This window comes from Carettochelys insculpta, chromosome 9, assembly GCF_033958435.1.
Source record: "Carettochelys insculpta isolate YL-2023 chromosome 9, ASM3395843v1, whole genome shotgun sequence".
Lineage (NCBI taxonomy): Eukaryota > Metazoa > Chordata > Testudines > Carettochelyidae > Carettochelys > Carettochelys insculpta.
This window is the reverse complement of record NC_134145.1, coordinates 1,393,636-1,415,694: the sequence shown is the minus strand read 5'-3', so window position 1 is coordinate 1,415,694 and position 22,059 is coordinate 1,393,636. Positions and strand designations below refer to the sequence as shown.

The window sequence follows — 22,059 nt, the reverse complement described above, 5'->3', positions numbered from 1 at the left end:
AGGGCTGCATCTGTCCTGCCCCTCTCTTTTGGGAGGCCCATGTAAATGCAATGGATTGAAAATGCTAATGAGGTGTCAATATGAATATTCAGCACCTCATTTGCATAATGGTGGCCACTTGCCACATTGAAAATGCTGCTTTCAAAATGTAAACTAAACGTGCAGATGGGGTCTCTTCGAAAGGAAGCCCTGCTTTCGAAAGTACCCTTCTTCCTAATTTTTTTCAGGAAGAAGGGAGCTTTCAAGAACAGGGCTTCCTTTTGAAGGAACCCCATCTACAAGGCTAGTTTGCACTTCGAAAGCAGCACTTTCAACGTGGTGAGTGGCTGCCATTATGCAAATGAGTCACTGAGTACTCCTATCAGTTTCTCATTAGCATTTTTGATCAACTGTATTTATGTGCCCCTTCCAAAAGGGAGGATGTAGCATCCTTGGCCCGTGGCAGTTGCTGTTTCCAGGCGGTGTGGGCCTCCACAGCTTACTCCCTCAGCATCCCGCCAACCTGGGGGCCTTGTCCCCTTTAACGGGCTGCTCAAGGCAGGCCCGCAGTTCAGAAGCCCAGCCCTCAGTTCGGGGCAGGGCAGCAGGCACAACAGTTTCGGACCCCAGCCCTCCATTCGGGGACAGGGCAGCAGGCACAACAGCTAGGTACCAAATGGGGTGGCTCAGGAGAGGAGTGGGGCTGCCTCTTCTGGGGGTGGGGTAGGGGGACACAGGCCCTCCCACTCCACTGCGTCCCGGCCCAGGGCCCTAGCAATCGCTCTCACCCTGAGCTTGGTAGTGGGGATCCAGGCCACAACACACCACCGTGGGCTCAGGTGGAGCGTTCCCCAGGCCACTTCCTACCTCCACTTCCATCGGCGCTGGGTCCCAGCTGGATTGGTCAGCAAGTCAGGGCTGGCAGGTTTCCTCCGGGTAGGTAGCACTCGGCAGGTCTGGCCAGTCGGACATCTCGACGTCACTCAGAGAGTCCCCCAGGGGCAGGACAGTGGGCTCCAGGCGGTCCCAGGCTTCAGCACCACAGGCAGCAGGCAGAACTCCAGGACTGTGCTCACCTGAGACCCTGGGGTAACTGGTCACGGGCAGTCTCTCTGGCCCCGGCAGGGCCTCGTGGGACAGGGCCCGCTGCAAGCTCAAGGGCCCCAGTAGATCGGGGAAGTCGGGGTACTGGGCGAACGGCAAGCTGGGCTGTGGCCCTCAGGGTTGGACTGGGCAGCTGTCTGGCAGCTCTCGCCAGCCTGCCTGTCTGGCCCAGGGCCCCGGCTCTGGCACCCAGGAGCCTGGTCAGGCAGATCTGCCTTGCTTGGAGGGCAGTCCTTTAATGGGCCTCGAGCCTTGCCCCCGGCCCTTCTGGCCCCACGTGCCACTCTCTGAGGGGCGGGGCACAGGTGTGCTGGCTCAGGGCCCACCCACCAAGGTCTCTGAGTGGCCTCCTCCGCCTCCGAGTCAGGAGGAAGCCACAGCACCTCACTACAGAGGGGCATTGTAGACACAACGCCACTGTACAGAGACCATGACAAAAGAGATGCTACTGGTGCTACTGCACAGACATCACCAGCCCTTATCCAACCAGGAGCCACAATTCAGTGACTCAGCTGCAAAAGCCCACACCAGGGGAATTGTTCAGGTTTTCTTAGGGGCTCAGCAATGCCCACCAGACATGCAGGGACTTATATTCTCCAAGCACATGGACTAATGGCATAAATACCAAGCACACGGGCCCATGCTTGGCTTTTCTCATTCACCCACCTCTGCTGCAACCAGCCAGGACACTGAGAATACTGAACGTTCCCACTAAGAAAACGATCCCAAATTTCAAGAGTGAAATTTGTGTACTGCCATATGTAATGGGGTGAGGAAATCCACTTGATCTAGTTGTTGCCTTTCTGATAGGGCTGACAGTTTAGACTGCGTGTTTATATTTTATTTTCTTTGGTAACTACTCTGACTTTTGCCTAACACGTAATACCACTTAAATCTATGTTTTTCAGTCATTAAGCTTATTTTACTTTTTACTTTTAAGAATGAGCTTGTGAAGTGTGTGGCAAGTCTGCTCAGGTTCTGCAAAAGCTGATGTATGTCCACTTTCCACTGCTGAAGTGGTGAACCAATTAACAAGTTATATGGCGTATCCCTGAGCAACAGTACTTGGAGCTGGTGGGGCAGAGGGGTGTCCGGCTGGTGCTTTACTCTGTGTGATTCATGAATGGCTCTGGGAGTGTTCACACAATTTAACAAAGTGTGGGGGCTGCACTCACAGCTGTGCTGAGTGATGATAGTGCCTGGAGGGGTTTGCTGCTGGTCACTAGCAAGGCATTGTGAGAGACAGCTCAGGCTGGAGAACAACAAGAAGTGTGGCACCTTATAGACTAACATATTTTGGAGCATAAGCTCTCTCAGGCTAGAGGGAGTTGAGGAGACACAGCAGACCTTTGGTTCCAGGATGTATCCAAGGGGTCCAATCACAGGCACATACTTATTATTTTTATACCGATAGTAATGTACACCAGGGCCTGTGTGTTTCCTCCACAGTGGAGGTAGGGCAGTGCTATTATTCCACATTACAGATGGGGAACTGAGGACCTGTGTAAGTTACATGTGAAGTACGTAGTGTGAAGCAAAGAAGTGAAAAGCCACTGCCCTAACTGCTGGGGTGTCACTCCTCTTTACTAAGTCTGGCACTGACAAACCGATTGGGAACTTCAGACAAATGGTGTGGTTTAGTTCTCATAGTATATTCAAGTCCTCCTTGCCTTAGGATTTTATTATTCAGCAGCTTAGCTATCAGTTTATAGTCAACTAGTTTTCTGCTTAATCTGTTTGAAAACAGCCCTTCCTCTCTTTTATCATAGACATCAAATGTAAATTAAAATTCTGCTTGGAGAAAGTCCTGTGTTAAACACTTCAGGGCACTTTACAGAGCCAATATATAAGCAAACATGTATATTGAAGTATATAACTTTATCTTAGATAAAAGTGAACAATAATTATGACCATCTATGCAACAATTACTTAACATCCTGGAAAAAGCAATAGTATCTAAATACACTGTCCCTTTACAAGAAATAAAAACGGAAGCCATTTAGAAGCAGGACCAGTACAACAACTGAAATAAAGCCATATTATACTGTAGGCAAGTATCAAGGGGGTTTTATATCAAATGTTATACTTTATGAATAGCCTCTACAGGCCTCTGAAAGAGAGGAAACAAAATGGAAAGCTGTTACTGCAATGGAAGTTAAAATCAGCTAAATTCCAACCAGCTGCAAAAGCTGAAAGGTAACTTGCAAACCCATACACAACCAACCAGCAGCAACTGAATCCAGATGGTGTAGAAAAACAGATCATGTCTTCCACAGTTCAAAGAGCAGGTTCTTCCATAGCCTGGAAGGGGAACGGCAGGAAAACTGACAGATGAGAAAGACCATAAAGGTGTGTCTTTGGTACTGGGCATGGCACGCTTCAGCTACATGATGTGTCTGATGTACTTCGAAGTCTAGCTCTCAATCTGCATATCCTTCCTGCTCACAAACATCAACAAAGATGTTTGTCACCTAACGAAACGATGCAAATAATACAGCAGGCCTCTGGCCTTCCAGAACTAACCCAGAATACCTAAGTATTATCTGGAGTCACTACGGAAATCTGTAGACACCAAGGCTAAAAAACATCCACCAGCCACTCTGCCATCATGAGAGATTCCCACCTACCTTCTAACACAGTTAATTTGGCACTGGTGTTTATCTCCCCAACACTGTTGGTTGCTGTACACTCGTAGATTGCTTCATCTCGATGAACACGCAGGGGCTGAATCCGGAGAACTGATCCTGACCCATCATCGAACTCAATAACCTTGACAAGGAAAAGAAAATGGTTCTCTATTGGCTCCCACTGAAATGGAGACTGAAAACAACAATGAATTCAGGAACAGAATCCATAAACACAAATAAATAGCACCTGACAAAAGAAATTTTCCTCATCCAGTGAAGCAAGAAAATTCAAGGTTAGAAATATATTTGCCCTTTGAGGAGTCCTGGACCAAAAGACGATCCAATGCTATTCTCTATGAAACAATTAAAACTAGAAAAAATATCAAAGCAGTAATATCAGTGTGGAGCCTCTGACTTGAAACCACTCAACCATGTTTACAAGGATGATTTTATTAATTGCACTGACGGATTTCAGTGCCCACTTTAACCCTGATAAAATATGAGAGCGCACAGCGCTCTGACCCTGGAGATCAGAGAAATACTGACAAGCGCAGGACAATGAGACTCTTCAGTAATCTCTAATTTCAAAAGTAGCTGAGGGTACGTAGCGCCTTCCAGGATTGGGTCCTTCATAACAGGGGCCCAATCTACAGTTCTTTCCCTAGTGTAATACTAACTCATCCTTCCATCAGGTTACAGCGGGAACTCTTCTAAATGGCAGAGAAGAGGGAAATCTGTTATGCTACTGGACCATTATCAACGATTCTTCAATGGCAGACTGCAAGGCCACAGTTAACTTTAGACTCATTGGCTACATCTACGCTACAGACATCTTTTGAAAGAAGCTCTTCCGGAAGATCTCTTTTGAAAGAGTGTGTCCACACACAAAAAAGCGGATCAAAAAAGCAATCTGCTCTTTTGAAAGAGAGTGTTCACACAGACCTCGCTCTTTTGAAACAACAGGCTAGGGATTGAAAAATCAGGCCCCATGAGGACTGCTCTTTCAAAAAAGGAGCCTGCAGAGCATCTACACACGTTTTCTTTCAAAAGAAGCTTTCAAAAGGATCACTCTTCCTGAAACAAGAAAGGGAGAGAGAGTTTGAAAGGAATACCACATTCTTTCCATTTACTTTTGAAAGAACACCGTGGCTACGCCTACACTAGCACGTCTTCTAAATGGCCATGCAAATGGCCATTTCAAAGATTACTAATGCATATTCAGTGCCTCATTAGCATGCTGGTGCCTGCGGTTCTTCGAAGCTGCCGCATGGCTCGTCCAAATGGGTCCTTTTCAAAAGGACCCCAACAACTTCAAGATCCCCTTATTCCTAGCGGCATGGCTATTTTGAAGATTTGTGCAAGCGTAGACGCAGCCTGTGTGTGTAGAAGCTCCGTGGGATCTTTCAAAAGATCCCCCCCACCCCTTAAAGAAATCTTTTGAAAGAACTTGCTAGTGTAGATGCAGCCATCCTGTTTCAGTTACTGAAAGGAGCAACACAGAGGATAAGCTGAACCGTGTTAGTAACAATACAGGAAGTAGGGCTATGCCTCAGGGACACCAAACTCATGTTATCATTTTAGCGCTCTCATCATATATGAAGGGGCTCAGCTACACTGAGCACTAGGGCAAGCTGCATCACGTGCAGACACTGTGCTACCTCCTCTCCTACACGTAGTGCCACACACCATGAAACGCTCCCAGTGTTACACATCGGAAGGGTGAAGAAGAAAAGACTGACGAGGGTGGTCCGCAGAAACAATGGAGATAAAAGGAGTGGCCTGAAGCAGGAGAACAGGCAGAAGGTGAATGAGAACTAGGGATGCTGTAATGCCACTGGTGATAAGACCCCTGCACCCAAGGTGCCAGTAAGGGGCAGATGGGGCAGGGAGGCAAGTCCAATAGGAAAACATCAAAGAGATGGAACCTTCAAACTGTGTAGAGTGGGGAATCCTGTTTGCCCTCATCCCTGCCAAAGTCAGATTCCCCCTTTGGCTTCTCCCTTGATCCCTACTCTGCATATAAATCAGGCCGAGATGGCAGTGTTGCTGTCTGGAAAGCTTTTAGCTAAAGCTTGGGCTTCCCATTTCTGTCTGCTGCCGTTCCCCACCATAACACACAAAAACCCTACAAAAACCTCTGGTTTGATATGACCCAGTTTCCAACATCTTAGTCAGTGGGTACCACCAGTGCTTGGGGAGAAGGCTTGACCTGACTCCCACCAGAAGCAGGCATTCATTATGTTTGGTCACATTCTGGCTCACGCAGGGCAATGTCTAATCTAAGGCAGGACTCACTGAAGGAAGGAAAAATTACAGTTCTCCGCTTCTTGTCCTGCAGCAATGGACAGAAACTCAGGCTCTAAACTGGTTATGGTGCAACGAAGACGTAAGTCACAGATTTGGATCCAGATCTCTACAGTTACCTCAAACCGCTGCGAGCTGACCTTCTTCCCTTTCTTCATCCATGTGATGCGAGGCTTGGGCTCTCCTGTTGCCTGGCACACAAATGAGGCTACTCCTCCAGAAATCCCAATCTGATCTTCAGGAGCTTTCATAAAGCTTGGCTTGCCTGGAAGACAAACACCCCCAGCAGTGAGCTCTCTCAGGTAAGCAAGGGATAGATCAGTATTGTGTGCGTGTGTATTGGTGGTGGTGGGTGTTATCAGTATTGGGTACCCTGTTACCCCAAGTTGTAGGGCCACCAGTGTAGCTATTTTGAATCCCAGTATTAATGGCTTTACTCATAACTGCAGCATAACCCAGTTTCAGCGGAGAAACATTTTTTTCTTAAATAAAATAGTTCATCCAGTTTTGTGGAAATAATGGCAATGCAGACTCCCACTCACACTGACTCAGGCAGATGACAGTTTGGGACAGTGTTCTGCTCTGATTTAAAACCTGTTGATTTTGTAAATTTAAGATTTTTGCGGATGAACAAGTGATCACATCACTGGAAATGACAACAGCTGAGACACTGATGTTTATTCAGTACATCATAACCTGGGCACTAATAACCTTTCCTGAGGAGTTTCAGAACCCATTAAAAAAGAAAAAAAAAATCAATGGGTACTTTTATTGATTCACACTTGAGTCTTTAATTCAAACTTGGACTCCGATTGAGCTAGAGATCCAAGGATCCCTACCATCTGTGCAGCCTGGCTTGTGACCTGTAAAAGATGATTAACTAAAACTGGATGTGAGCAAAGAAATGAGAGTGACATTAGGAGTGAGAGATTTGGCAGAAATGGAAATGTACTGACCAATTTAGTGACAGGTGTATGACATCTTATGAAACAGGGCCTTTCTGAACTTACAGGACTATTCTCCAGCACTATTTAATTAGTTATTTAGTTGAAGACAGCTTTTATATTTTTCTTAGGCATATTCAGTCCCACAGAACACTGCAGTGCTTGGTCAAGTAGGCAAGCCAGCATGGTGAGAGTGTTTGACACATGCATGCTACCATTCCAATAGCAGCTCTCTCTTTCACTCATCCATTCACAGACATACACTTAAAATCCAAACATGATGACACGCATCTCCTACAGTCACTTCCCAGGTAAAAATCACAGCTTGTTGGGAGGTGGCTGCTCTCTTTCGGAGCTAAGAGCAGCTCTGACAGATGAGGAAGAAAAATGAGCCTTTCTCCTGTGAAACTGAGTAGCTGTGCAAAAAATGGGTAGTAACCATGTCTCAGCCTTCTCCTTCCCTGCCAACAACATAAAAATCTGGGGGGCTCTTTTGGTCTTGGAGGAGACGTCATCTGCTGAATGACTTGTGAAGGAATGGCTAAGAGTCACAGCAAGTCTATCCTGGGTACTGCACTGGCCTCCATATACTTCTCCTTAAAGCATGAGTCACTTTAACACACAAACCCACTTCCCCCCACAAGTGCCAGAACATCTGAAGAGAAAATTTTCCTGACCTAGCTTGAAAGGCTGTGAGATCCTAGCCCCACCCAACACCAAAATCTTCTTTGACTTTGCCGTGTGCTAACTGGTCATGTTAAATCCTATTCTCTCCCAGGGGTTAGCTCACCAATTAGCACATGGAAACAGCCAGGTTGGCTGACGGCAGTTCAGGCCCCACGGCAGAAGAGCCAAAGGCCCCCTGAGCCTGCATGGATGCAATCTGCCTGACATTTGGGTGGTGCTGTGCCTCTGCTGGCTGGTGCCCAGTGAGCTGCTGGCTATGCTACTGAATGGGCTTTCCAGGCATGCCCAGGGCTTCCAAATGCTCACCCAACAGAGTTGCCAACTTTGTAATCAGCACAAACCCAAAGACCTCTGCAATCATACCCCTGTCCCACCACTCCTCAGAGGGCTAGGGTGCAAGAGGGTATCAGGGGAACAGTGCTGCAATCAGCATACCGTCTGACAATGGCTCCTAGCTGGGGGGCCAGGGTGTCTCCGTGCTCTGTTGCCTGCAGATACTGCTCCTGCAGCTCTTACTGGTCACAGTTCCCACCCAATGAGAGCTGCAGATTTATATTTAGAATTTTGGGAATTTAGAATTAGATTTTGGGTGGGGACAGCACGTGGAGACACCCTCTCCAGGGGCTCACAGGGACATGCTGGCTGCTTCCAGGACTGGTACAAAGCAAGGGTGGGCAGGAAGCCTGCCTTAGCCCTGCTGTGCTGCCAGCAGAAGCAGCCCCTGGGCTCCTTTAAATTACCCAGGCCTTTGGGCAATTGCTTCCACCTGGTTGGTGGTTCTGGAAGCAACCTGCTCTGAGCAAATGGTCAGCCAGCTGAGATCAGCTAGCCTCATCTCAGAACAGAGCTTATCGGCTGCATCTACACTACCAGATAAATTTGAATTTCAGTGTGTTAGCTCAATATTAAAACGTGACTGATTTCACAGCTAATACTATTATCTCGATTTATCGAGCCATAATACTGATTAGAAAATATCAGTATTATGGGACAGGTATAGCGTCAAATTCGAATTTAAAATTTCGAATCAAGGCTAGTGTGGAAACACCATGTCCTTAATTCGAATATATTCCCCTCCAGAAGTGTCCCGTATGTATCCCATAAAGCTACACAATGACTCTCCAAGTATGGCCACTTTGTTGTGTGCTGCTCTTCATCCAGGTGTGCAGGAAGAAGGTCAAAAGGAACCCCGCACATTTTCTGATTGAATTTGAATTAGAATTGGAATTGGGATTCAGCTCAGACCCACAAACATCAGGGAACCCATTATGAAAAAATGCCTTTGCTCAACGCATCACACTGGATCAGTAGCCCTCACACCTCATAGATAGCAACTGTATTGATAGCCATCTACAGCAATCATGAACACTCAGGGTAGTGATCTGCCTAGCACTTCTCAGGCTCACAAGAGACCCCCAGCTTGTACCCACCAGAAGATTCTAGATCTTATTGCCATTTGGGGAGACCAATTGATGGCAAAGAGACTTCAGGTGCCCAAGACAAATGCAGCAATCTATGAGCAGATGATGCATGAGATGACTACCTAAGGTTGATGAGATGACTAACTAAGGTTACTTCTGGGACTCTATGCAATGCTGGGTGAAGGTGAAAGAATTCCAGCAGGCCAATCAAAAAGTCCAGGAAGCCAACTATGGAGCTGCTGCTATTATCAACAGCTGCACCTGCTTTTGGGGAATGACCCCACCATGGAGCCCAGTTTGAATCATGACATTTGTGGAGGCCCTGGTATGGAGTTTGGGGTGAGCCCAGAGGAGCAGGGAAGCACAGAGGAACAGGACAATGGAGAGGACGAAGAGGGCAATGAGCAGGGGACAGAGGAGGAAGTTATGCCGGGCAACCCGGAGCTCTTCACCATAGACTTCACCATAGTCCCCTTCATACTGGTTACCTCCACACCTGTCCCCGAGCCCCCGGACCAAGAGGTTCGGGTGACTATTCTGCATGCTAGAAGCAGGCTGAGGGTGGGTATAGATATAGGGTTTTGTACGGTTACAGGTTTGCTAGCCATGGTTCTGCACCCCTCAGAACAGTGTGTTAATGTTTCTTGGGATGGAACGTTTCTGCTTTTTGGTGATCTCATTGAGGACCACATCCAGGCACTCTTGTATTTTTTTTTTTACGAAGTTCTTGGGCAGACCCGACTTGTTACAGCTTCCACAGTAGCACGCCTTGCCATGCCAGGCAACCAGATAGTGTTCTGGTGTCACGGCGTCACAGCATTTTAGCAAATTTTCCAGGCTTTTGGTCACACAGCAGGATTAGCTGTTCTTTCTCCATATCTGTTAGTTTTAGGAGAGTGATGTCTTCTTTGGCAACCTGCAAAAGCACGGGAATTTGCTTCCTACCCCTTTATATTTGCCTGCAGCAGCCAGTGGGCGCTCCCTTTCCCAGCCGCCTAACGCAATTTGCAGTCTCAGTGGAGCTTCCCCACACCCCTTTCTTCCAGCATTTCTTTTCACTTTTCAGGACTCCCCGGCACCATGCAGCTGCCGGGCTCTGCTGGACGTTCCCCATTCCATGTACCTTTCCAAGCAGCATTTTTCCCCAGTTTTTAGGAATTCCCTGTGCCCCACAGCTACAGGGCTCTTCTGGGCTTCTCTCCTCCCATTTCCCTTTACATCCAACCTTCCTTTAGATAATTTATTTATGTTACTTTTATTGTACATCAAACCCCACACCACGCAGCTGTCCATGCGGCTGTAATTGAACCCTCCCCCACCATCTCCTAAATGCGGCTTGAGCATTGGGAAGGACTGCTCCAGGAAAAGCCAAAAATTTTTTTCCCTGCCACAGGACACCCCCAGGAAAACCTGGCAGCTTCCCCTGCTTTGCAGCCCTCCCCTTCCCCCGAAAAGCGGTCAATTGCTTATAGCTGACCATGTCCACAAAGCAATCTGCTGGATAAGGGAGTGCTGTGAGAGCCTGTGAAATGCAGGCTTACTGTCCTATCCTTAATATACCATGAGTGTCCTTCAAAAATAAACTTTCACTGATAGTAGACAGAGACCCATTCACTGCACTTCAAAGCACATTATGTGAACGGTATCTTAATTTTGACCTTCATTTTTCAGAGCCAATGCCCAGGGTAGCAGAGAAGACCCATAGATGAAAAAAATGCAAAAACAAGATCTTATCCTCCAGCATATGGAAAAGACTGAGTCAGAACACAACAAGCTGACAAAGGATGCTGCTCAGTGCTGTCATAGTACAGCTGAGTGGCATCACAGTCAAGCAGAGTTTAATGAGAGAACGTTTGACATCCAGCAGCAGCAAGTGGCAAAGCAGAGTGAGGCTGTGGCAAAGTTCGTAATGGCAGTTACAGAGCAAACAGAGGTCCTGTGGTGCCTGCTGCAGCTGCAAAGGAGCTCCCAACCCAGCAGTGCAGCAGCTGATACCTGATGGCCCAAGTACCCTGAGGAAAGGTTGCTCATCCCCCGACATCATGGTCCACACACGCAGAGAGGGAGAGCAAGGATACCCTGCCACTCCAGCCCCAAGGGCCTCTGCAAAAGGCAATTCAAGCACCCTTGAGAAGGCTTCTTTTCCCAGCCACTTAAACCTCTCCTCCCTTCAAAATAAAATCATTCCTTTGAACTCAATGCAATTTTGTGGTGTGCAGGAGTAGGAGGGAAACACAAATCAAACCGGGCGGGTTGGGGAGGACTGAAGGCACAGCTGCCCACTGATACTTCCTGGTTTGCAGCAGGTGAGCAGCTGAGGGAACCTGGAGGGTTGGGGGCATGGCTGAAGACAGAAAGGCCACCACATGCATTCTACTTACTGCAACTTAACCCCCTCCCACCAAGTAAAAGCCTTCGTTCATTAAGACATGGTATGATATATTGGCATTATGTCAGAGAAATGTATCAGTAGTATGTGCGTTACAGATCAGTCATGAAGCTACTATTTTTCATAGCGTCCCTTATTGGTGCTGCCTCAGCGTGGCTACTGGTGGATGGTTGTGTAGGCAGCTGCACGTAAGCCCTGCCTATAGCCTCACCTTTGGAATTCCAGACTGAAGGGAAAGACTCCTGCCTGGATTCACATACGTTGTGCAAAATAGCACATGCTGTAATCACAGTGGGGACACTACCTTCAGAAAGGTCCACACGTGTCAATAAACATCTGAACCTCGCTTTTGAATGGCCAAAGGCACATTTCATCATCATTCTGCACCTGCTCATAGCTCCAATATAAAGAGGGAGAAAAGCCAGTTGAGTGTCTTTGGGTTAAGCTTAGAGGCAGAAGCAACAGAAGTGATGTTGTGGTTGGTGTCTGCTATAGACCATCAGATCAGGGAGATGAGGATTTCTTCAGGCAGCTAAGAGAAGCTTCCAAATCACAGGCCCTGGTTCTCCTGGGAGACTTTAATCATCCAGACCTCTGTTGGGAGCCCAGTACAGCAGCACACGGACAATCCAGGAAGTTTTTGGAGAATGTTAGGGATAAAACTTCCTGGTACAAGTGCTGAAGGAAGCGAGCAGGGTCCGTGCACAACTTGACCTGCTGCTCACAAACAGGGAGGAACTAGTAGGAGAAATAGAAGTGGGTGGCATCCTGGGCTGCCCCGAACATGAAGTGGTAGATTTCAGGATCCTGACAAAAGGAATAGAAGTGAGTAGTAAAATTCAGACCCTTGATTTCAAAAGAGCAGACTTTGAATCCCTGAGAGAACTGATGGGCAGGATCCCATGGGAAATGAAGATGAAGGGGAAAAGAGTTCAGGAGAACTGGCAGTATTTTAAAGAAGTCTTACTGAAGACACAGGAACAAACCATCCCGCCGCATAGTAAGAAATGCATATATGGTAGGCAGCCAGCTTGACCTAACAGGGAAATCCTTTGTCAGCTTAACCTCAAAAAAGATGCGCATAAGAAGTGGAAAGGTGGACAGCTGACTAAGGAGGACTATAAATATACGGCTGGAAAATGCTGGGGAGTAATCAGGAAAGCAAAAGCACAACCGGAACTGCAGCTGGCAAGGATGTGAAGAGTAAGAAGTGGATGATGGATGATGTAAGAAAAACTGAAGTACTCGATGCTTTTTTTGCGTCAGTCTTCATGGACAAGAACTGCTCATAGCAATAAGGGGACTTCGAAGTAGCCAGGGTCCTTTCGAAAAGGAGTCCCATCCGGGCAAGCCGCGCGGCGGCGAGCCACATCAATTTCGAAGTGCCGCGGCCACCCGCATGCTAATGAAGCAATTTCGAAGTTTTTTGCTAGTATAGACACGGCCTGTAAGCTCAAAAGTTTCTCCTTATCACCAGCAGAAGTTGGTCCAATATTACCTCCCTCAACTTGTCTCTAATAGCTTGGACTGATACCACTAAAACAAGGTTGCATGCAACAGTGGTAACTAGAGATAGTTTAACAACACGTGAAACTGCTGGCGTGAACAACTAAGTTCTGTAGCTGATAGAACAGGAGATCCTTGTGAGGTGGGGGAGATTTTTAAGACAGGCAATATTCGGATACCGCAGGCCCTGGCTCTGAGTCCCCGAGGCAGAGGGGGGCAGGGCCTGAGCATTCAGTCCTCAGCACCACCCAGACCCTCACTGCCATGCACAGCAGCAGCACAGCAGCGCTGGTGTGGCACTTCAAAAGGACCCGGAGCTCTGTCAAAGTAGGAGCAGCGGTGGCCAGAGCTCCAGGCCCCTTTGAAGCATTGAGCCCATTTACCTGCCCACACTACCTCCTTTCCCCTCCCTGTTGGTGGGCCTGGCATTATCCTACATTCATTGAAGCCTGGAAACTTGTGGTACCCATTGGCAGAGAAGCTGACTGGCCCAACCATACAGGAAACGAGCCGTTAACAGAGCTCCTTGACCAAAAGGCAGCTTGCTGGTGATGACAGCTTATTAACTAAGGAGAAAGTGTGGATCACCTTTATCAGTCCAATTACTCTGCAGCAGCATCCAAAATGCGCAAACAGGATCAAGGCCAGCCTGCAGCTGTCTGTGCTCCTACCCCCAAAAAAACATCTGGACAGAAATAAGCAAGATGAACCCGACCCAACAACCAAAATGAGCAGAAATAACACAAAACCCAAGGTGGACGATGAGCTAAATTAAACTGTTTATCCTTGGCTGTCGTCTGTCTACCATAGTATCCAGGAGCAAGACAGACACTTCCAGACTAGTGCTTCCAAGACTACACACACACGGGGCAGGAGAGGGTCTCATGGAGGTCCTGATTTAGCACATTAGTCTCATTAAGTGCCTAAAGAAAGGTTATTCACCATAGTAATGGTGGTTCTTCGAGATGTGTCCCCGTGGGTGCTCCACATTAGGTGTCGGGCTCGCCCGGCGCCGCAGATCGGATCTTCCAAGCAGTTTCTGCCGGACCACGCATGCGCCAGCGCGCGCCGCTCCCTTGCGTGCTCCTGGCCACGTGCTCGATCCGGTCCCCGCCAGTTCCTTGACCAACCGCCTCGGATGCTCCTGCAAAACACTAAACAGAGATCTGAAGCGGGGAGGATGGGCGGGTAGTGGAGCACCCACGGGGACACATCTCGAAGAACCACCATTACTACGGTGAGTAACCTTTCTTTCTTCTTCGAGTGTCCCCGGGGGTGCTCCACAGTAGGTGACTACCCAGCAGTAACCCAAGATAGGAAGTGGGTAATCGGATTATGTGCAGCTTGTCCCCGAGAGGACCGCTGTCGAGAGACGGGTATCCTCTTGGAATACCCTGTGAAGGGCGTAATGTTTGGCGAAGGTGTCATAGGATGACCAGGTCGCCGCTCTGCAAATGTCTTTTAGCGCAACGCCCTTGAAAAAGGCTGTTGATGCCGCCACCGCCCTGGTGGAGTGAGCCTTAGGTGGGGCCAGTAAAGGAATCTAAGTTCGTAGCACATTTTTATGCAGGATACGATGTGCTTCGAGATTCTCTGTGAAGAGAGACCTTCTCCTTTTGATTTGGGAGCGAGAGAGACTAGGAGTCTATCCGTTTTCCAGAAGGACTTGGTCCTGTCTATATAGAAGGCTAGCGCCCTCCTCACGTCCAGGAGGTGTAGGCGCGCCTCTTTGTCAGAGTTATGAGGCTTTGGATAAAACGAGGGTAAAACAATAGGTTCGTTAATGTGAAACTCAGAAGAAACTTTAGGAACAAAGGCTGGATGCAGCCGTATGGTTACCGCCTCCTTGGAAAAAACAGTGCAGGGTGGCGTTGCCATAACTGCCGCAAGCTCGCTCACCCTGCGAGCTGACGTGATTGCGAGAAGAAAGGTCGTCTTTATCGTAAGGAGGCCGAGGGAAACCGTGGCCAAAGGCTCGAACGGTGGTCCCGTTAGCGTGTTAAGCACCAGGTCCAAGCTCCACGAAGGTGGAAGCAGTTTCCGAGGGGGGTATAGGTTTACCAACCCTTTGAGGAACCTGGTAACCATGGGATGGGTGAACACCGTGGGCCCTTCCTCTTTGTGTCTGAACGCCGAAATGGCAGCAAGGTGGACCTTTAACGAGGATAGTGAGAGTCCTTCTCTCTTGAGGTCCAGTAAATACTCTAATATTACAGGTATAGGCACCGTAAGGGGGGCTAGCTGTTTGGTAGAACACCATGCTGTGAAGCGAGTCCATTTCTGCTTGTAGGTCTTCCTGGTGGAAGTCCTCCTGCTGCTTTCTAGGACTTGTTGCACTTCCTCCGTACATGTGCTCTCTAGGGAGCTGAGCCATGGATTAACCACGCTTGTAGTCGCAGGCCTTGGGGGTGCGGATGCACTATGGACCCCTGGGCTTGCGTGAGCAGATCCGGCGCCACCGGAAGGGGCATCGGTGGATGGTCCGACATGCGCAGGAGTAGGGGGAACCATTGCTGTCGATCCCACGTTGGGACTATCAGGATCATTCGGGCTCCTTCCCTCCTGGCTTTCTGCAAGACTTTGTGGATCAGCACTGTGGGAGGAAAAGCGTAAAGCAGAGGGCCCCTCCAGGAGATCGCAAATGCGTCCCCCAGGGACACCCGTCCCAGTCCTGCCCTGGAGCAGAATCGTGGGCACTTCTTGTTGTGTTGCGTGGCAAACAGGTCTATCTGGGGAAACCCCCATGCGTGAAAAATCGGTCGTAGCAGATCGGGACGGATCTGCCACTCATGTGCGAGTGCGAAACGCCTGCTCAGCTGGTCTGCCTTCACATTGTGAGCACCTGGTAAGTACGAGGCTTTCAAGATTATATTGTTGGAGATGCACCAGTTCCATAACCGGACTGCTTCCGCACATAAGGCACGGGACCGAGCTCCTCCTTGCCGATTTATATAAAACATGGTGGAGGTATTGTCTGTACTGATCCCGACTACTTTGCCTTGTATATGGTCTCGAAAGTGTCTGCAGGCATTGAACACTGCTCTGAGCTCCAGTATATTTATGTGCAGTGACTGCTCCGTGGAGGACCACAGCCCTTGCGTCACCTCTTCGCCCATGTGTGCTCCCCACCCTATGAGGGAGGCATCTGTAGTAAGAAAAACCAATATGTGTGGTTGGTGGAAGGATACCCCTGTTAGCAAGTTCTTGGGGTTTACCCACCATTGCAGGGGTTTGCGCACCTCTGTTGTGGGCGACACCACCCTGTGAACGGTGTGTGCTGCCGGTTTGTATATGCTCGCCAGCCAATGTTGCATGCTGCGCATGTGTAACCTGGCGTTCTGTACTACGAATGTCACTGCTGCCATGTGGCCCAGCAGCTGTAAGCACGTCAGAACCAGCACCGTAGGGCTGAAGGTGATGATTTGCACGAGGGAGCCGATGGCCTGAAAGCGAGTCTCTGGTAGATACACTCTCGCTGTAATAGAATTTATGCATGCCCCTATGAACTCTATGTCCTGTGTGGGGTCTATCTTTGATTTTGCCAGATTGATAACCAGGCCGAGCGAAGAGAACGTGCCTGCTGTGACAAGTATCATGCGTAGTACCTCCTCCTTCGACGCCCCTTTGAGTAGGCAGTCGTCCACATACGGGAATGTAAATACCCCCTGTCTGTGCAGGTAGGCTGACACCACTGCCAAGGTCTTGGTGAAGACTCTGGGGGCTGAGGAGAGGCCAAACGGTAGGAAATAGGATGTTAGGAATTATTAAAAAAGGGATCGATAATAAGACAAAAGATATCATACTTCCCCTATATAAAACTATGGTACGCCCACATCTCGAGTACTGCGTGCAGATGTGGTCTCCTCACCTCAAAAAAGATATATTGGCATTAGAAAAGGTTCAGAAAAGGGCGACTAAGATGATTAGGGGCTTGGAAAGGGTCCCATATGGGGAGAGGCTAGAGAGACTGGGACTTTTCAGTTTGGAAAAAAGGCAATTGAGGGGCGATATGATAGAGGTATATAAAATCATGAATGGTGTGGAGAAAGTGAATATAGAAAAATTATTTACCTTTTCCCATAATACAAGAACTAGGGGACACCAAATGAAATTGATGGGTAGTAGGTTCAAAACTAATAAAAGGAAATTTTTCTTCACACAGCGCACAGTCAACCTGTGGAACTCCTTGCCCGAGGAGGCTGTGAAGGCCAGGACTCTATTAGGGTTTAAAAAAGAGCTTGATAAATTTTTGCAGGTTAGGTCCATAAATGGCTATTAGCCAGGGATAAAGTATGGTGCCCTAGCCTTCAGAACAAGGGCAGGAGATGGATGGCAGGAGATAAATCACTTGCTCATTGTCTTCTGTTCTCCTTCTCTGGGGCACCTGGCATTGGCCACCGTCGGCAGATGGGATGCTGGGCTTGATGGACCTTTGGTCTGACCCAGTATGGCCATTCTTATGTTCTTATGTTCTTATGTTGACTTTGTATTGAAAATGTTCTTTGCCTACCATGAACTGGAGGAATTGTCAGTGAGCCAGATGGATAGTTATGTGAAAATACGCGTCTTGTAAGTCGAGGGCTGCGAACCAATCTCCATCATCTAGTGCCGTAAGGATGGAGGCGATTGTGATCATCCGAAAGCGTTGCTTGCGCAGGTACCGGTTGAGGCCTCGAAGATCTAAGATGGGCCTCCAGCCTCCTGTCTTTTTCTCCGTGAGGAAGTACCTCGAGTAGAACCCTTTCCCTTGCAGTTGCTCCGGCACTCTTTCCACTGTCCCTATGAGCATGAGATGGTCTACCTCCTGCTTGAGCCTTGCTACGTGGGAGGCCTCCTGGAGGTGGGGCCTGGGTGGAGGTCGTGGCGGTGGGAGCGGCTGGAAGGGGATGGCGTAACCCGTGGCTATGATCTCCAGCACCCATTTGTCTGTGGTGATCCTTTGCCACTGGTCATAGAATGGTCGGAGGCGATGGTGGAATAACTGCTTTGGATGACCTTGTGCAATGGTATTGATGGCGTAGCCCTGGATCTGTGTGTCAAACTTGTGGCCTTTGGCCCTGCCCCGAGGACGCACGCCTCTGTTGGGAACGTCGCCTGGGAGTTCTGTACTGCTGATGCTGTTGATGTCGCCCTTGCTCATAACCCCTGTGGTACTGGGGGCGCTGTTGCTGGTACTGGTACCGTCTTTGTTGAGGGTAGTACTTTTTCTTTCTGTATGGAGGGGTGTAAATCCCCAGGGTCCTAAGGGTGGCTCTTGAATCTTTACTAGAATGAAGGACCGAGTCAGTTGATTCAGCAAACAGCTTCTGCGAGTCAAAGGGAAGATCGACTACCTTTGTCTGCAGGTCCCTCGGTATACCCGAAGTCTGGAGCCAGGACTCCCTTCGCATCACCACTGCCGTAGCTGTGGAGCGCGCTGCTGTGTCCGCAACATCCAGGGCGATCTGAACTCCCGTCCTCGAGGCCGCGTAGCCTTCTTGCACGATGGCCTTGAGCACCGGTTTCTTGTCCTCTGGAAGCGAGTCCATGAGGGAGGTTAACCTAGTGTAGTTGTTGAAATTGTGGTTTGCTAGATGCGCTGCGTAATTTGCCATTCGCAACAGTAGTGTGGAGGAGGAGTAGACCTTTCTGCCGAACAGCTCCAGCTTCTTGGCATCTTTGTCTGTTCCCCCTGACTTGAATTGAGATGTCTTTGATCTTTGTTGCAACGACTCTACCACCAAGGAATTTTGTTGTGGGTGGCTGAACAGGAACTCCATGCCCTTCGCCGGCACGAAGTATTTCTTGTCCGCTCTCTTATGGACAGGCGGCATAGTCGCAGGGGTCTGCCATATCATAGTGGCGGACTCCAAGATTGCTTTGTCAAGCGGTATTGCTATTTTGGAGGAGGCCGGAGGTCTCAGATTTTTGAGGAGCTTATGGTGTTTCTCTTGCACCTCTGCTGTCTGGATGCCTTGCGTGAAGGCCACCCTTTTAAACAGCTCTTGAAACTGTTTGAGGTCGTCTGGAGGATGGACGTCCCCTGGGGCCGTAGCCTCGTCCGGGGAGGAGAGCGAGGAACCACTAGGGTACGCCTCTCTGGACCCTTCCGGTTCCTGTTGGTGATGGTACATCTGCTCGCTGGAAGCTGGCAAGGGAAAATCTCGGGGTTCCATAACCAGTTCCCCCTGAGATACTTTAGTCTCTGTCCCCGTTCGCGATTGCCCTCGGGGATACGGGACCGTCTGTGGGGATCTTTCCCTGGTAGACTGCCGGCGGTGTCTATGCCCCGCGTGATAGGGGCGACCATGGCAGCATGGGCACTGTTCTTGGGAAGGTGACCTGGACCACTCCCTTGGTGCATACCCTCTGCGTCTGGGGGAGCGAGATCGTCGAGAGACCTGGGACACTGGAGAGAGTGATTTGTGATAGTACTCCAGCAGCTCAAACCCCAAGAAGGGTGAAGGTGGTCCCAGCCAGGGCGAGGCTGGTTGTAAAAATGGAGACGGGGGCTCCGGGTACGCTAGGGGGGACCCCTGCCTTCTAGTTGGAGTCTGCAGCATGAGCGGAGGGCTGAGAGAAAACAACTCTGCAGCCCTGTCTGGAGAGGGGCTGCGGTGCCTTGTTTTCTGTGCAGCCTTCCCCCTCCCTTGAGGGGGTGGCTCCATCCCCTGAGGTGCAGGGGATCTCGGCCCCGTCCGCACCGCGCTCGGCACGCTCTTGGGTGGTGCCGCGTGGGCGGTGTCCTCCGGTGCCTGCAGGCTGCGTGCCTGCGCGCTCTGCACCGCCGGTTCCCCGGGGGTCGGTGCCGCTGCCTGCGGTGCCGCTGGTACCGGCGCTTGTTTAGCCGCCGCCCTGCCTGCGGTGCAGGGCGGCTGTTTGATCATCGGAGGCTGAGCCGCCTCCATGTGGCTCTCCGTGCCGCCACCGATCAGCTGTTGCTGCGGCTGGGGGCTGTGCGCTCCTCCCGTCCCGCTCGCTGTTGCTGCTGGCAGGGATCGGGTTGGGGAGACTTTCCTCCGTTTTTGCGCTGATGGGGTAAGGGAGGCGGCTTTCCTTTTATGGGCCCCGGGGGGTCCCTCCTGCTGTGGCCGCTCCGGCACGTCTGGCTGGAGGGCCTTGTCGAATAGCAGCATTTTAAGCCGCATCTCCCTGTCCTTCCTTGCTCTGGCTGTTAATTTTGCACAAAAGGAGCATTTCTGTGTGACATGGGACTCCCCAAGGCACCTTATACAGTGACTGTGCCCATCAGACGCTGGCATTGCCTCTCGGCAAGACTCACATTTCTTGAATCCTGAAGAGGACATTGTTGGTGAGTCTTTTAGTTGTTAATGGGGTACTTAGCACCTTCTCTGTGCTGTTTTCCCCCTCTCCGATAGCCTGCCGCGGCAGGAGGGCTAATGGCCCTAGGCTCCTGGCCTCCGGTGCTCCGCTTGTTACTAGGACTGGACTGAATGCCATCCCGCTTGTTGTTTCTTGTTTGTTTGTTTGTTTGTTTTTGAAAATAACAACTGGCTAACTTAACAATAGCCTAAGAACTTGAAAACTTTTAAAGAAAACAACTAAAAACCATTGAATATGCTAACTTGGCCGTAGCCTAGTCGGATTCTGTCTGCAGCTGATGGCAGTTAAGAGGAACTGGCGGGGACCGGATCGCGCACGTGGCCAGGAGCGCGCAAGGGAGCGGCGCGCGCTGGCGCATGCGTGGTCCGGCAGAAACTGCTTGGAAGATCCCATCTGCGGCGCCGGGCGAGCCCAACACCTAATGTGGAGCACACACGGGGACACTCGTAGAAGAAGTATAATTTGCTGAGTGGGACCCTGCCAGTGTGTGTCTGCCAGCCCCAGCTAACGCCTTCAGAAGCCGTCTTTCAGAACACAGTTTCCTGTCCCCTTCACGCCCTTTGCTCTTCAGTGGGCTGCCAACAAAGCTTATAAAAAACAGGAGTGAAAAGTCTCAAAACATACCAAATCTTTCATCAGTTCGAGCTCCACACAGCCTCTGGCTTCCCTGGGTACGGCCAGACCCCTGGCCTCTGGGAGTTTCAGCTACTTCTTGCAACTGCCCACCTGGCTGCATTTCATACCGAAACTCCAGATTCCTCTCAGGTGGGGCTGGCTTTATCCCAGCCTTTCCAGGCCAAGGGCAAGCCACCCTATCACAAGCCATAAGTCCCTAGCTGAGCAGAGCACATGGTTAAGCTTCCAGAGAATTATTTCTAAGGACTTGTCTACACTACAGATTAGGTTGATATAACTTCTGTAGTTCAGGAGTATGAATAAGCTGCTCCTTGAAAAACATAAATCACACCAATCAGAGCGCCAGTGTGGACAGCAACGTTTTCACAGGAGAAGCAGTGCTTTTACATTGGCAACAGCAGAGCTCTCTGCCATCAGCACGGAGCATCTTCACCCCGTATGCTGCATCAGGGCAGCTGCAATCTGCTGTCGTGCTTCTAGTGTGGACTTACACAAAGACACAAACTGTACAGCTCCCTGCCACATCTACATAAGGGACGCCAAGTCCTGACATTAAAGACAAGCAATTATTAGTTGCAGTTGCCCTACTTACACTGATTTTACATATTTACTGATCTGTAATCACATCTATTTCTACTTATTTTATATTCATACACGTTTGTATTTATTCAACTGTACCATCTCTTCCAGTGAAATGTTGATTTACTGTTCACGCCGATTGTAGTGACTGTTTTGAAATGCAGTGCATTGAGCTGATTTGTTTTATATTGAATTTCTGCAGTTGATTTGTTCCTTTCATTTTGTTATTTAATTTGTAATGCTAGTAAACCAGTGTAAACTTATTTAATGACAAATACAAGAGAGTCCAAAACTTCTGTTCTTGAAAAACACAGTTCAATTATATATCACATTATATCCCTGTTCCACAGACTCTGTATGCTGAGAACTCATTGATTTTTTTAACAACCAAAAGTAAAACTTTTAAAAAGGAATGAAGGGAAATTGGGCTTCCACAGGTAATAAAACCTGGAACACTCATACCTTGGTCAGCTTGCTTTTATTACCATTGGAATGAATTGCTTACTCCCTGTGTATTTCATTAGGCAATACCAATTTCTGGCAACCACCTGAATACACAG

General features: G+C 49.3%; 1 protein-coding gene across 9 annotated transcripts in view; it reads right to left on the bottom strand.

Annotated features, from left to right (window-relative positions):
- The window catches only part of PTPRF (protein tyrosine phosphatase receptor type F), a 730,253-nt gene that overhangs the window by 328,539 nt on the left and 379,655 nt on the right, over positions 1–22,059 (bottom strand). For all 9 annotated transcript variants that reach the window (XM_075003555.1, XM_075003557.1, XM_075003558.1 and 6 more), the window contains 2 exons: positions 6,134–6,279; positions 3,711–3,852 (listed from right to left, as the gene is read on the bottom strand). In XM_075003555.1, the coding sequence (XP_074859656.1) occupies positions 3,711–3,852; positions 6,134–6,279 (288 nt within the window). The remainder of the gene's footprint in view (positions 1–3,710; positions 3,853–6,133; positions 6,280–22,059) is intronic.